The following is a 15,845-nucleotide window of genomic DNA, read 5'->3' as shown; positions in this document are numbered from 1 at the left end:
AGGTCATCAGGCGTATCAGGGAACACAAGCACAGTGTGCTTCTGATGGCCCCAGGAGGCTCAACTCTCCTTGTCCTCTCACCATTCCTGCCTGGGATCTTTCCACGGTCCTGGGAGCTCTGAAGAGCCCTCCTTTTGAGCCACTGCAATCCGCTGACCTTCATCCCCTGTCTCTTAAGACTGCCCTTCTGCTAGCTTTAGCATCAGTCAAGCGAGTAGGTGACTTACAGGCTCTCTCTGTGAGCCCTACCTGCCTCGAATTCGGGCCCAATGACTCAAAGGTCATCCTGAAACTGCGGTATGGCTACGTACCCAAAGTGCTTTCTGCTGCGTTTAGAGCACAAGTTATAACACTCTCAGGCCCCAAAATGGGGATGAGCTAGAGTCAGAAACTTTCAAATTGGATTGTTGACACAATATTTCTCTGTTACTCTTCTCTGGGCCTGCCTTGCCCCATTGGAGTACAAGCCCATTCCACTAGAGGTATGGCATCTTCTTGGGCCTAGTCTAGAGGTGTTTCCATTGGCGATATATGTATGGCGGCCGGCTGGTCCTCGTCGTCCACTTTTGCTAGGTTTCATAACCTGGATTATACCAGCAGTGCATGCACAGGTTCTTTCTGCATAGCTAAGATGGCCTCATTCCCGTATCTCAGGGAACATAGGTTATGTACGTAACCAAGTGCGTTTTTCACAGCAGAATAATCAAACAGCATCTGAGCTTAGTGGTAAACAATGACAGTAATGAACACTTTCATTAACATGTTGATCGTGAACACATAATTATAAAAGCTAAAATTATAAACAATACAGTTTTAATTCATTCTTTAAAGTTTCAGTCATGAAGGAATTAACTTGAAGCACTTCTACTGAGTATCATAATGGTTTGGTTTCTGCCATTAGAAAACACGTCCCTGATTGAGTGAATGTGGGTGATTTTTAGGCTACTCTTTTTTCAAAAGCTTGTTATTAAGAGATTTAGTAGTGATCGCACATTTCCTCATTTCCCATCAGCATTCATTCATTATGAATGTCACAATCCACCTCTAATATAACATGAATGTTTACTGTTTCCTACTGAAAGTATCTGCACAATATCTGTGACTTTCTGTGAGTTTTATGCTTTCAAAACATTCAAAATATAAGAGTTTGCATGTCGTATCACAACTTAATCTTTGCTCTAAGTTACACAACTGTGCCAACAGGTGGCAGTATAGCACCAAATATAACTTATGGGGTGAGGTATCCACCTTACTGTGTTAGTTTATATTGGCCCAGACTGTACGAGTTTTGGACAGAGAGAGTGACCTTTGACCCTACTTCTTTGTGATCTCTTTAATTTGTGCAGTATTGTGTGTTAAGTAATGAACTTAACTGTTAAATGCTTGAATATGATTATTTTGCTTGAAAGTGTATCTGTTATCGTTGCGTTCTGACTGTTGGATGTAATACTCATTACAGTTTCACGACCACAATAGCGTTCGGTGTGATTCTAAACTTATTAAAACTAATTTTGATGTCACTGTATAGTATTCTGTCTGCACCTTATTGTGTCTTTAAGACGCCACTTTAATCATCGCAGTTTCAGTGTTAGTTTACTTCACTGTCACTCAATCTATATTGATAAGAAATATGATTTATAACCTATGTAAAGATAGCGGCCGATCATTTAATTCAGTGATAGTGTGTAATCTATTGTATTTTCTACTTTTCTTTATAGGAAACCACACACATAAACAGTCTCTCAAACAGCATCTCAAGATCGTATCCTATATCAACTGATGATTTGATCATTTGAACATGTTAATTACACAAATCAAATGGTTAGCCTACATTGAATGAACAGTGATTGATTAGCCTATATTTTTTTATTTAGTGTAGACTTTGTTATTAAGCGAAGGAAACATTTTGCTGAAATATCCACAAGATAAGAGTGCACGGTTTATCCATCGATCAGATGCACGTGAAAGTTGTGTTTGTTACTATAGCAACAGTAGAATCCGGTTGCAGTGTGTTTCAGAATCAATCATTGTAAAAAGAACTTTTATGTCGAGAAAAAAAGATGATTTTTTCACAGATGTCTTTTATTTTGAAACGACGGAGCAGCTCGACTCATCGCTACTGCATGTAATGATGATTTATATAAACTCATATCTAAAACAGTCTAGAAAAAGAATATAAATCATGAGCACACTGTTTTAATGGGCTCCAGTGATGAAAGGCTGGAAACTAAATGCTCCTGGTCATATGTATATGTATAGCCAGAGACTCACCATGTGCTCTGATCTAGTAGATATAGGACTACTTGACATTTTAATCTTTCAAAATATGGATAAAAATAGATTTGACATCTTTGCATAGTCACTTTCTTTTTATGTCATTTTTATTTATTTATTATTAGAGTTAGAGTCAATTTTAAATGTAACAAAAGCAAACCTCGACTGCATCTTGCCATTTAGATTTTTAATTTCACATAATTTCATAATTAGTATTCTGCTTAAAAGGTTGGTTTACCCAAAAATTAAAATTCTGTCATTAATTACTCACCTTTTTGTCGTTCCACACCCGTAAGACCTTTGTTCATCTTCAAAACACAAATTGTTTTTATTGAAATTCGAGAGGTTTCTTATCCTCCATAGACAGCTATGAAATTACCACATTTAAGGTCCAGAAAAGTAGTAAAAACATCGTTCAATAATAGTCAACGTGACTGCAGTGGTTCAACCTTAATGTTATGAAGCAACGAGAATACTTTTTGTGCCAAAAACAAAACAAAAATAACAACTTTATTCAACAAATTCCATTCTCCCACTAATGATGTTCGACTTCGCCAGTCAGAGATCACTAAAATTAACATTAAAGAGGTGCGTGAACTCGCGAGTATGATGTCAGACACAGTTATTTGTTCTGGACCCCTTCCTGTTCGTCAGAGTGATGAGATACGTAGCAGACTATCATCAAAAAACTCCCAAACCCATTTAAGGGTTGAAATGTAATTGATGTTCAACAAATAAAAAACCCCCAGATATAATACTGATAAACAAATGATAAAGTTTGGGTTGCTGAATATTAGATCCTTTTCTTCAAAAGCACTTATTGTAAATAGGCAAGGCAATTTTATTTGTATAGCACATTTCATGCACAATGGTAATTCAAGGTGCTTTACATAAAGAGGAATAATAAAAATAGAACATAAGGAATAGAAATAACAGTAAAAACAGAGAATTTTGCTATCTGGATGGATGAGCTAGGAAGACTTAGGGAGTTTTTTGTTGTTATTGTTGTTGTTGTTGTTGTTGCCTGTCAGAGTGGATCTAAACGGATCTATCCATCAGAGCAGATCTGAATCTTCCTCACATGACAGGACTGCTACCTGTTAAGGCACTTCAAACTGATGAACAAAGTTTCAATCTCCCCTTTTGCCAAGACACCTCAAACTGCACCACACAGCCCTAATCCCCCTTCCGGAGATATCTTATCTATGCAACGCAGTTCAAATTTCCCCTTTGGAAAGTGTCCTGACTGTAATCCAGAGATATCTTAACCATGCACCACATCTCAGATTTCCCCATGGTTTGTCCCCTTATCCAAATTTACCAAATTTTAACCTAATCACAAATGCTTTCTTCCTAATTCTCCCAGCTCTTTCAACCAGACAGCAATATTTAAAATGCATTAAAAGTCAGAAATAACAAGATACATAAAAATATAAAATACATTAAAAATGAAATAAAAACAGGAAAAGGAATTAAAAGAATAAAAAGATAATACGTATAAAATAAAGTGCAAACAGTTCGGACATAGCACAGTGCTCAATCAGCAAATGCATAGATAAAAAGATGTGTTTTGAGTCTGGATTTGAATGTGGCTCTCCCTGCTTTGAGTGAACTCTCCCTGCTTTGAGTGAACCCTTGGTATTTCTAAGTGACTTGATCCTGATGATCTGAGTGATCTCTTAGAGCATATCTGCAATGTATTGAGGTCCTAGGCCATTGAGTGATTTATAAACAAGTAACAGTACTTTAAAATCAATTCTAAATGCAACTGGAAGCCAGTGCAAGGACCTGAGGACTGGTGTGATGTGTTCATGTTTTCTGGTTCTGCTCAGAATCCTGGCAGCAGCGTTCTGTACGAGCTGCAGCTGTCTTATGGTCTTTTTGGGAAGGCCAGTGAGGAGCCCATTACAATAATCCACCCGGCTGGTGATGAAAGCATGAACAAGTTTCTCTAAGTCTTGACTGGAGACAAAGCATCTAATTCTTGCATTATTTTTGAGATGATAATATGCTGATTTAGTTACTGTCTTTACATGGCTACTGAAACTCAGGTCTGACTCCAAAATCACACCAAGATTCCTGACTTGATTTTTAGTTGTTTGACCCCTAGAGTGAAGGTACATGTTCACTTTGAGAACTTCATCTTTGTTTCCAAACGCAATGACTTCAGTTTTGTCTTTGTTTAACTGAAGGAAGTTTAGGCACATCCAATTTTTAATTTCATCAATGCACTGGCACAGGGAGTCAATGGGGCTGTAGTCGTTAGGTGATAGGGCTAGGTAAATCTTGGTGTCATCTGCATAGCTGTGATATGCAATTTGGTTCTTTCTCATTATTTGGCTCAGTGGCAGCATATATAGGTTGAAGAGGAGGGGTGCAAGTATTGAACCTTGAGGGACTCCGCATGTCATGGATGTCCACTCAGACTTATGGTCACCGATACTCACATAATAACCTCTCCCTTCTAAGTATGACCTAAACCATTTAAGGACCATCCCAGAAAGCCCAACCCAGTTTTCCAACCTGTCAAGAAGAATGTTGTGATCGACAGTGTCAAACCCAGCACTAAAGTCAAGTAGAACCAGCACTGATAATTTACCTGTATCTGTGTTCAGGTGAATATCATTTATTATCTTTATGAGCGCTGTCTCTGTGCTGTGATGCGGTCGGAAACCAGATTGAAAGTTGTCAAAGTATCCATTCAAGCTTAAGAACTTGTTCAGCTGATTGAAAACAACTTTTTCAATGATCTTGCCTATGAAAGGAAGATTTGAGATTGGTCTGTAGTTGCTCAATATGGTGTTATCCAGATTGCTCTTTTTCAGGAGGGGCTTGACAACTGCAGTTTTCAGGGATTTTGGAAAAGTCCCAGAGAGAAATTAGGCGTTTACCACTTCTAGGAGATCTGCTTCTAAACAGTTAAACACGCTTTTGAAGAAAGATGTGGGAAGTGTGTCAAGGGCGCAGGTTGATGTTTTAAAGTGCTGTACTGTTTCTTCCAAAATTTTACCATCAATTGCTTCGAAAACAGACAAAATGATATTATCACAGACAATAATCTAGATTACAGAAACCTGGCTAAAACCAGACGATTACATTACTTTAAATGAGTCTAGCCCTCAAGGTTATTATTAGCGACACGAGCCTCGTCTGAAAGGCAAAGGGGGAGGTGTTGCTGTAATTTATAGTAATATCTTCACTATTACTCAAAAGTCTTTCAAATGTAATTCCTTCGAAGTGATGGTGCTTTATGTAACGTTATGTAAGTTAACATTTGTGCAGGCTACTGTATACAGGCCACCAGGACACCATACAGACTTTATCATAGAATTTGCTGATTTTATTTTATTGGAGTAAGTAGTGGCTGCGGATAAAGTCCTTATTGTTGGTGATTTTAATATCCATGTAGATAATGCATTTACATGGCATTTACAGACATTTTAAACATGTAGTTAGTAGTTAGTAAATTGTAGTTAGACAACACGTGTCAGGACCCACTCGGTGTCGCAATCATACTTTAGATCTAATATTGTCACATGGAATCGATATTGATTCTGTTGAAATTCTGCAGCAGAGTGACGACATCTCAGATCATTATCTAGTCATGTGTATACTACATTTAGCCAAAGCTGCAAAACTACCTCCCTGCCACAAATATGGTAGAACTATTACTTCACTAAATATATCAGTAGCTCGACTTTTTGAAAACCCAATTTGTATTCAAGTAAAAAGCTGTAAATGTCTATAGGTTGCATTGATTGTTGAAGTACTTATGAAGAATATGATAGTTGTCATGATTATGATTTCAAATAATTTTTTGGCCTTAAATACACTTCTGGTGACTCTGTGCGATATCTGTGAATGTTGAGGGGGAAAAAGTCACATTACTGATTTAAAGGTGCAGTGTGTAAATTTTAGCAGCATCTAGTGGTGAGGTTGCGAACTGCAACCAACGGCGCTCACCCCTCCCTTTCGAAGCACATAGAGAAGCTACAGTGGCCGTCTGGCCGACACAGGACAAAGAACAAGATCTGCTGTATGTCCTCCATTGTCTACTGTGTCAGATTCTTCTTCACATAAGAATGGCGTCAATCACTTCTCTCCTGCTTACACCACACCTCTCCAGGAACGGTTCTGTTAGCGGTGGAAACGCAAGCCGGATCAGGCTTTACCTTCCCGAATCATACTGTACTGTACTGTAACGCTATTATACAAGTCTACTATACAAAAAACTATTCATAATTTGTTCAGTTCAAATTCCATACACTGAAGTCTGTGGAAGCTGCAATAATAATCTTTTCAATTATAATTTGACAAAATGTTTTATTCATATCAGATGCACAAGGGTTTTAAATGACAAAACACTTTCACTTCCACATTTGACAATCACAAATATATACTTCATGATACAAATTTGTGAATATTTTGAATAAAAAACAAAACAAAATAAAAGTGATACATACATCAGTGATACAGTGTGGCTGCATGATGCATCGCCATGGAATTAATAAGTTCTAAAGTAATTATATATATTACAGATCCCACCCTCAGATTGCCCCCTTAAGGTAAGGTAAGAATGAAACGCTCTCTTCTTCACTCCAATGCTCTCATTTTCTGTCTCCATTTGATATTTTCCCCCTCAAATGCTGAATCCACCTGTTCTGAAAGAGCGACACAGCCATCTGAGCCTGAATGTGTCTGTCTTCTTTTACATTATATAGTCTGAACACAGAAAGAAGAAATTACAGTACAGAATAAATACAAAAGAAATAAAGACAGCAGTATTTAGTCAGAATAAATCACATATCATAGGAAAAGATTAAAGGACTTTTATTATGCATGTTTCAACTGTTTTTAAAGCCTTCTTGTTACACGACTTACAAATAGTCCCAAAATATTAGTCCTTCATGCACTTGAAATGAAGTGTTTTTAGGAATCACCCAAAACTGTCCACTGACTTACAATGTATAGACAAAAAAATATTGACTTTTATGTTCCACAGAAGAAAGAAAGTTATTCACCTTTTGAACAACATGAGAACAAGTAAATTGTCATTTTCATTTTTGAGTGAACTATCTTAATAGTGTGAATAGTAATAATTTGCTAAAAAAGAGTATGATAAATATGCATGCATTATGAACACAAGCTGACAAGCAGGAATATGACACTAAACTACTTGATGTTGTTCATCTGTCAGTCTAGCGGGGAAATGAAGTGAGAATAAAAGGCAACGATTGCTGCATTACTCTGGATTACATTTAGCTTTAACCCTCAAATTACTGCTGCTACAGACAGTCAGCAGAAGCATCAACAGTGAGTGTTCATCAATACATCTTTTAATAAAAATCTGTTTACTGTACATATTCTGTGGACAGCAAACAGTGATTTTGAGCTTTCTGAATCAAGAGTTTCTCTAATAAAGCTGTATTTCACAGAAAGGAAGCGTGTTTGTGATGAACAGAATGACATTCTGTCTCTATTTCATCTGTTTAAACTGAACTGCAGGCGGTCTGTGAATGAGACGCAGGATTTTGCACTGAAACACAGCAGGCAAACGTGGCTCTACTGTCTCGAGAGTGTTCGTCCCGACTGTGTGTCGAATTCTGATGTGTGTCAGTTCTACAACAGCAGCAAACAGACTTCATTAAATCACCAGCATCAGGCCTCATGAACAAGTACAGCAAACAGTCAGCGATTGGGTTCAGAAACATGAGGTGACTAAAAAAATAGAGAACATCAGAAAATGAACTGAACATAAACTGGGGAAAAATCTGTGAAAAAAACCACATGATTACAATGGGGAAAATGAGAAATGTGTAAGTCAGCAGCACCAGAAACAATCTGCCCAAAATTAATTTGCGCTTTAGCGAAGTAAGAGATATTGCGTGTGAAAGACCGCGACGAGTACCAACAAAACACAGAATGATTATCGGGTAGGGGATCAAACAGCCGATCGGTACGGACAGAGAGTCAAAATACTTAGAGAATGTAAAGATCAGAGGAACAAACCAGACGATCACAGAAACAACACAGGAGACTTTTAGTGAATGATGAGATTTGTACCAGATAGGATGAGAAACCAGAAGATATCGTTCAAAAGCAACACAAGCCATAAAATACAGACCCGCAATCAAACTGTAATCAAATGCATCTGGCAATATGGGAAAGATTGCATCCACTTCACGTATCCATTCGCTTGTTATCATTAACTTACAAATGATTTGAATGAAATCTGAAAGAATCAAATGAATAACAAAAACTGGAGCAGAGCGCTGAGATTTGATAACAGCACACAACGCCACCAGAGTTAAGATCATGACTGGAATCTCAATGACTGAAAGGATCCGGAAATATAATGGAATATGAATCCTCCTTTCAGTGTCATTATTTACTCCAGTTGTTCCGTTGAAGCTGATGTTTTGTCCCATTGTTTGATGAAATCTTGACAGGCAGCACTAAATAACAAACCAGTCATTAAAACATGCATTCATTTCCTGTTGTAAAAATATTTTTCTTTATTAAAAAACAATAGGAAAAATATATGGCATAATGTGTTTTCTGATTGTTGAAATACAGTTTCCTTAGTTTGATTTATATTTCTTTAGAGTTAAATACAGATTAAAATTAAAATGCTTAAAATACGTTAAATGTAAGATTAAAGACTGAAAATCCTCCATCTGAACAATAACTGTTGTTGTGAATATTCAGTTCAGCTCAACTGTAAGTGTTCAATGGTTTATTAATGGAGGAATAAATCTGGAAGAACTTACGTTACTGACAGTAGTTTGTGTGTTTGTTCTGCAGGTCAAAGCGAGTCGAAGCAGAAGGTTTGTGGAGCAGCACACAGACTGACAGATGTTTCACGGGTTTGAAGAGCTCTTCATTCGCTACACTGGAAAAACACACATTTTAAAGCTTGTTGATCTGATGTAGGAAATGACAAACAATCTGATAAACACGTGGAACTACCTGAGAGGACACGATTAACAATGATAAACTAATTATTAAAAACTATTCGGACAGTAACTGTTTCTCAGGGGGCGTAAGGTATTTTCACCATTTGTGATTTTATTGCCGTCTGAATCCAAAATGGTTTAAAGCACGAATGGCAGTTGTTCTGGCAGCAACAGGTGTGCAATAAAATTTTAAAATATGTAGCCTATTATATACAATTACATTAGAATATAAACCAAGCAGCTTTGTGTTTAGCCTACCTCATGTGCTGTAAATAAGAGGCTGCATTAACTCAGTTCCGCTAAATTCCCCATTTTTAAAATGACATAATTTGAGATCAAATGCAAGACAAAATCATTTCAACTATTTAGCGTGTCTTTCTTCCTATTTATTATTTGATTATTTAAATCTGTCATGATCACCTGCTGGAGTGCACTCGTTAGCCACCGGAGGGCACTCCACCCCGGACTATTGTCTCACGGACTCCATCTCCCATAACCCTTTGTTCCAGACTCGTCACTGATCATTGCGCACAGCTGTCTTCACTTACGTCATTCTGCCTATGGTTTGTTTCTGTCAGTTTCATAAAGGTTTTGTTATTGTTAAGTTGTACGTCTGAGCACTCTTGCTCTCTTTGTTTTCATGTTTTATGGACTGTTTTCATGTGTTTTGACCATTTGCCTAGCTGTGACAATGATTCTGGATTTTCCTATTAAACTGCACTTGGATCTTAAAGGTCCCGTTTTTCGTGGTTTTTTGAAGCTTTGATTGTGTTTATAGTGTGCAATATAACGTGTTCATGTTTCGCGTGTAAAAAAACACAGTATTTTTCACATAATTTACTTATCTGTATACCGCTGTTTCCACTGTCATAAAAACGGGCTGATGACTTCCTTGTTCTATGAAGTCCCTCCTTCAGAAATACGTAACGAGTTCTGATTGTGCCAGCGGTTCCTGTGTTGTGATTCGACAGCAGTTTAGCGCATCTTGCCCGGAAAGGTCACGCCTCTTACCATAACGTGGAGATGCGTGCGCTCAGTGTTATTGTAAACATGTCTTTAATTTTACCCTATCAATTTGAGCCGGAATCGGACCCGGTGATTGGACTGCGGGATGAAAATAACAGCGTTTCGACGACATGGCGACAAACACACTCTACAAACGCAACTCTTGTGTATTCCTGTGGGCGGAGGTTAGTCAAAAAACTGTTTTAGTGACGTCATTAAAGAAGGAAGTAGAGGGATGTAGTCCAAACTGGCCGTTCGATGTAGGCGACTTCTGTTAAATAAAATATCTCGCTTGGCATTGAACTTTGAGCTTTAAAATTTTACAGATTTTATTTATACTCTAACAACAACATTACACACATCACACCAGTCCTCAGGTCCTTGCACTGGCTTCCAGTTGCATTTAGAATTGATTTTAAAGTACTGTTACTTGTTTATAAATCACTCAATGGTCTAGGACCTCAATACATTGCAGATATGCTCATAGAATATAAACCTAACAGATCACTCAGATCATCAGGATCAACACACTTAAAAATACCAAGGGTTCACTCAAAGCAAGGAGAGTCTGCTTTTAGCTGTTACGCCAGCCGCAGCTGGAACCAGCTTCCAGAAGAGATCAGGTGTGCTCCAACAGTAGCCACATTCAAATCCAGACTCAAAACACATCTTTTTATCTATGCATTTGCTGATTGAGCACTGTGCTATGTCCAAACTGTTTGCATTTTATTTTATACGTGTTATCTTTTTATTCTTTTAATTCCTTTTCCTGTTTTTATTTCATTTTTAATGTATTTTATATCTTTTATGTATCATCTTGATTCTGACTTTTAAAGCATTTTAAATATTGCGGTAAAATTCTCTGTTTTTACTGTTATTTCTATTCCTTATGTTCTATTTTTATTATTATTCTTTATGTAAAGCACTTTGAATTACCATTGTGTATGAAATGTGCTATACAAATAAAATTGCCTTGCCATGCCTTGCCTAACTAAAGTTTGAAACATGGGATCACGAAGAACGGGACCTTTAACTGCTGATGGGAAATTGAGGCTTTCTGAAGCGTTTGAGGCTTTCATCAAATTGTGCCGCTTTCATCAAAAATCCGCTGTCCCGACTTTCCAAAACTGCATGACGTTCAAAGCTTCAAATGTCATCAATCACATGTTATTGTCATTTCAATACAAGCATCGGTACGGTGTGTGATACAATAGTGATTTAAAAACTGCATCGGAGCATCGGAGCCCCGGTATCAACCGTCCCATCACTAATCTTAACTAAAGTCAAAAGATTTTAATAATCAAATAATAAATAGGATATTATTTATTACATTAACTATGAATTTAGTCTCATTATTCCAAGCATGTGCCATTTTATTGACAGCAGACAATCATGCAGCTGATCACACAAAACTCCACTGTGAATAAATTGCCATCTGAATGTTTGAGTTTGATCACTGAGGTGCAATGCAAATTTATTTTTACAGCCGTACATGAGAAAAAATTACCATCCGCATAGAGCTTTATTTACTTCCAGAACTGGTTCGGCTCAACTATGATGACTGAAGTAAACTATTAGTTTTTCCATTTGGATCTGCTTTACAGAAATCACACACAAGGTTAATTAAAGGAAACTAGTTTAAACACAAATTATCACATGATTCCAGAGGCTGAAACACAAAGATAGCTGACAATATAAACTTCATCTCATGATCTGACCTGGAATCATAATAAACATCAAACTTTAAGACAGATGATGATGTTAATGAGATGATCATCATTATTATCAATGAATCTCAAGAACCTAAAATGGAAAGTGGGTCCAACAAGGACCTGAAAGAAAACTTCCAAAGCTGCATTAAACAATTCCATTGTAATTTCTTTACTTTCTTCTACACTGTTCCACATAAACAAGCACACTAGAGAGTCAACAAGCTGAACAACACGTTTGACTAAAGGCCGAAACACAACGACACAATAATTCACACACGAGACGACATGATCTTACCTGGAATCAGACTGCGACCTGAAGACGCTGTTCATCAGAACATGATGGTGTTTATGAGCTTCTCAGCGCTCTTTTATAGCCTGAATAACTCCGGAAACATCAAATGAAGATGCATTAAACATCATTCACACCTAATGTACATGCAACCGCATCAGCAAACAAAACCAAACTTCATATTAGAAAACCACAAAAGAGCCTCAAGTGTTATAAACAGGAAAATGTGTACAGTGATATAATACTCAGATTCTGTCATTCTGTATGTTTATCAAATTATGATTATGCAGTGAGAGCAAAATAAAGACAAAATCTTAAAGCAACATTTACTACTGAAAACAAAATCTCTGCATCTTTATTTTCAGTTTCATTCCAGACTCTGATGTTTGTGAAGCTCCACATCGTCCGTCAGTAAATTGAGTTAGTTTGATTCTGCACTGCTTTAATAATGTTCACTGATTTACCTCTGATTCTCAAGTTGGGTGTCGGGGATTATAAAACGAGGATACTCACTTCAATTTGCGCGAAGACCCCCGCGTTTCAGCGGCGTGCTCCCCACCTCACTGAGAGCAAAGGATGTTCACGTCCTCGGCTCCGAGGTGATAAGGAGCCATAGAGTGAGTCAGGTTTTACAGCCGCTACTTCCTCATCCCCAAAAAGTATGGCGGCCTCTGGCCCATCCTAGATCTCAGACAGTTGGGGCAGTTTTCGATTCAGCCCAAATAAGGACTACAGTCTTGCCAGAGCACGCTCTGGCCATTCAACGGCTCGTGGCTTCTTTCAAACTTGGAGCCCTTCTTCCTCTCAGATCGTTTCAGAGGTTGCTAGGCCTTATGGCCTCTGTCTCCCCAGTACTTCAGCTGGGCCTGCTATGCATGCAGCCCCTACAGATTGGCTGAAACCTCAGGTTCCACCTCATGCTTGGCGGCCCTGACCTCCTGGAAGGACCCACATTGGTTCAACCGAGGTGTGCCCCAGGGAATGGTCCCAGAAGGAAGGTTGTCTCAACAGATGGGTCCAACACAGGTTGGGGAGCTCTGTGCGAAGGCAGACCGGGCTTCGGCTCCTGGTCGGAGGAGGAAAGTCAGCTGCACATCAACTGCCTAGAGATGCTAGCAGTTATTCCAGATGTTCCTGCCAGACCTGAGAGGTCACCACGTCTTGTCCGGTCAGAGAGCATGACAGTGGTGTCCTACATAAATCGCCATTGCATGTTCTGGGCAAATTGATCCAGGGAGTAGACATGCTGCCCCGGAGCAACATTCCCTCAGAGGAGTGGATGCTCCATCCCCAGATGATTCACGAAATTTGGGAGATCTTCGGGAAGGCAGAGATCGATCTCTTCACCTCAGAAGACAACTCTCACTGCCCCTTAGGTCATCAGGCAAATCAGGGAACACAACCACAGGGTGCTTCTGGTGGCCCCACTCTGGAAGAACCAACCTCAGCTGCTCGTAGCAGCCCCATGGCCCATTCCCCTCAGGCGAACAGAACAATCTGGCACCTGCCGGCCCGAGCTGTGGGCACTCATCTTTGGCCTCTCGATGGGAGCCTGTGGACCTCCCCGAGAGCATGCTAACCCTCCCAGGCTAGAGCCCCGTCTACAAGACGCCTCTATGCACTGAAATGGTCGGTCTTCTCCGCCTGGTGCGCAGCTTAGAACGAAGACCCGGCCTCTTGCGACGTATCATCGATACTGTCATTCCTTCAAGAACGTTTGGACAAGGGCCTCACCCCCTCCACGCTCAAAGTGTACGTGGCAGCCATAGCAGCATTCCACGGTCCCAATAGGAAGGACCAACTTAGTTGTTTGGTTTCTGAGAGGATCCGGGAGGCTCAACCCGCCTCGTCCTCTCACCGTTCCTACCTGGGACCTTTCCACGGTCCTGGGAAAGCCCTCCTTTTGAGCCACTGCAATCCGCTGACCTTCATCCCCTGACGCTTAAGACTGCCTTTCTGCTAGCTTTAGCATCAGTCAAGCGAGTAGGTGACTTACAGGCTCTCTCTGTGAACCCTACCTGCCTCGAATTCGGGCCCAATGACTCAAAGGTCATCCTGAAACTGCGGCATGGCTACGTACCCAAAGTGCTTTCTGCTGCGTTTAGAGCACAAGTTATAACACTCTCAGCGTCTGAGCTTAATGGTAAATAATGACAGTAAAGAATACTTTCATTAACACGTTGATCGTGAAAACAAAAGCCATGTGATGCATATATTTCACACAATGATTTAAAAGATTATAAAAGCTAAAGTTATAAACAATACATTTGAATTCATTCTTTAAAGTTTCAGTCATGAAGGAATTAACTTGAAGCACTTCTACTGAGTATCATAATGGTTTGGTTTCTTCTATTAGAAAACATGTCCCTGATTGAGTGGATGTGGGTGATTTTTAGGCTACTCTTTTTTCAAAAGCTTGTTACTAAGAGATTTAATAGTGATCCCATATTTCCTCATTTCCCATCAGCATTAATTCATTATGCATGTCACAAACCACCTCTAATATAACATGAATGTTTAATAGGGGTGTAACGGTACACGTATTCGCACCGAACCGTTTTGGTAAGGACTTCCGGTACGGTGAACATGTGTACTGAATGCATTGCATTGGATAGAAGGATAGAATAGAATATAGGATAGAATAGGAATGAATGGATTTTCCAGAGCAGCCTGGCATGGCCTGACTGGCTTTCGGCCATCTTGGTTTGGAGGGAAAAACATTGACATACAAAGGCTTGCCACTTGGTGGCAGTATATAAGATGAAAGAAAATGCTTTTTAAATAGCTGTCCACTGTAGTGACCTCTATGCATGCAAGGGTTAAAGCTAACAAGGAACGTTCTGACAAAGTTGTGAACAAACATTCTTCCAGTAACATTAATAGAAGGTTCATTCAATGTTATCTGGTCATTAATAATGTTCTCAAAACATTAGCACAAAAACATTATTTATACATCGTTCATGGAACGTTTCTTTCTAAAACATTTTAGTTGGACGTTCGACTAACGTTTTTTAAATGTTACTTGTTTCAGAACTTTCAGAGGACATTTAAAAGTAATTTTTCGATCATGTTTGACGAATGAAATGTTCCCTTAAACTTTTAAATAACCAAAACATCTTAAAAACATTTAAACGTTCAGAAAACATTCAGAATAACGTTGCCCTAAATGGGAACGTTAGTGATACATTTTTAGAACATATTTTTGTTTGGTGGGATATTGGAGTTTAGTTCATTATGGGGAAGCCCGGGGCTAGTTGTCACACAGTGAATATTTCTCTATGGCGGTTTATTTTTGAAAGTCAATTTCGGTATTAGTCATATATTAAAGGATTAGTTCACTTTCAAATTAAAATTTCCTGATAATTTACTCTCCTCCATGTCATCCAAGATTTTTGATCAGTCAAAAAGAAATGAAGGTTTTTGATGAAAACATTCCAGGATTTTTCTCCATATAGTGGACTTCAATGGCCTCCAAACGGTTGAAGGTCAAAATGTCAGTTTCAGTGCAGCTTCAAAACATTCTACACGATCCCAGACGAGAAATAAGAGTCTTATCTAAAGAAACCGTCACTCATTTTCTAAAGTTTTTTTTTTTTTTTTTTTTAATTT

The 15,845-nt window shown here is 38.7% G+C and overlaps 1 protein-coding gene across 1 annotated transcript; it reads right to left on the bottom strand.

The window, feature by feature from the left end:
- Positions 1–7,656: 7,656 nt before the first annotated feature.
- On the bottom strand, positions 7,657–9,943 carry LOC125271491 (mas-related G-protein coupled receptor member X1-like). Its single transcript, XM_048195534.1, has 2 exons — positions 9,045–9,943; positions 7,657–8,729 (listed from the first exon to the last, which is right to left on the bottom strand). Exon 2 carries the CDS (start codon positions 8,700–8,702, stop codon positions 7,764–7,766), a length of 939 nt encoding a protein of 312 aa, XP_048051491.1. The 5' UTR covers positions 8,703–8,729; positions 9,045–9,943; the 3' UTR covers positions 7,657–7,763.
- Positions 9,944–15,845: the final 5,902 nt, after the last annotated feature.

The sequence above is a fragment of the Megalobrama amblycephala genome, linkage group LG7 (genome assembly GCF_018812025.1).
Source record: "Megalobrama amblycephala isolate DHTTF-2021 linkage group LG7, ASM1881202v1, whole genome shotgun sequence".
Taxonomy (NCBI): domain Eukaryota; kingdom Metazoa; phylum Chordata; class Actinopteri; order Cypriniformes; family Xenocyprididae; genus Megalobrama; species Megalobrama amblycephala.
Note: the sequence above shows the minus strand (reverse complement) of the source record. Positions and strands in the feature narration are given on the sequence as shown.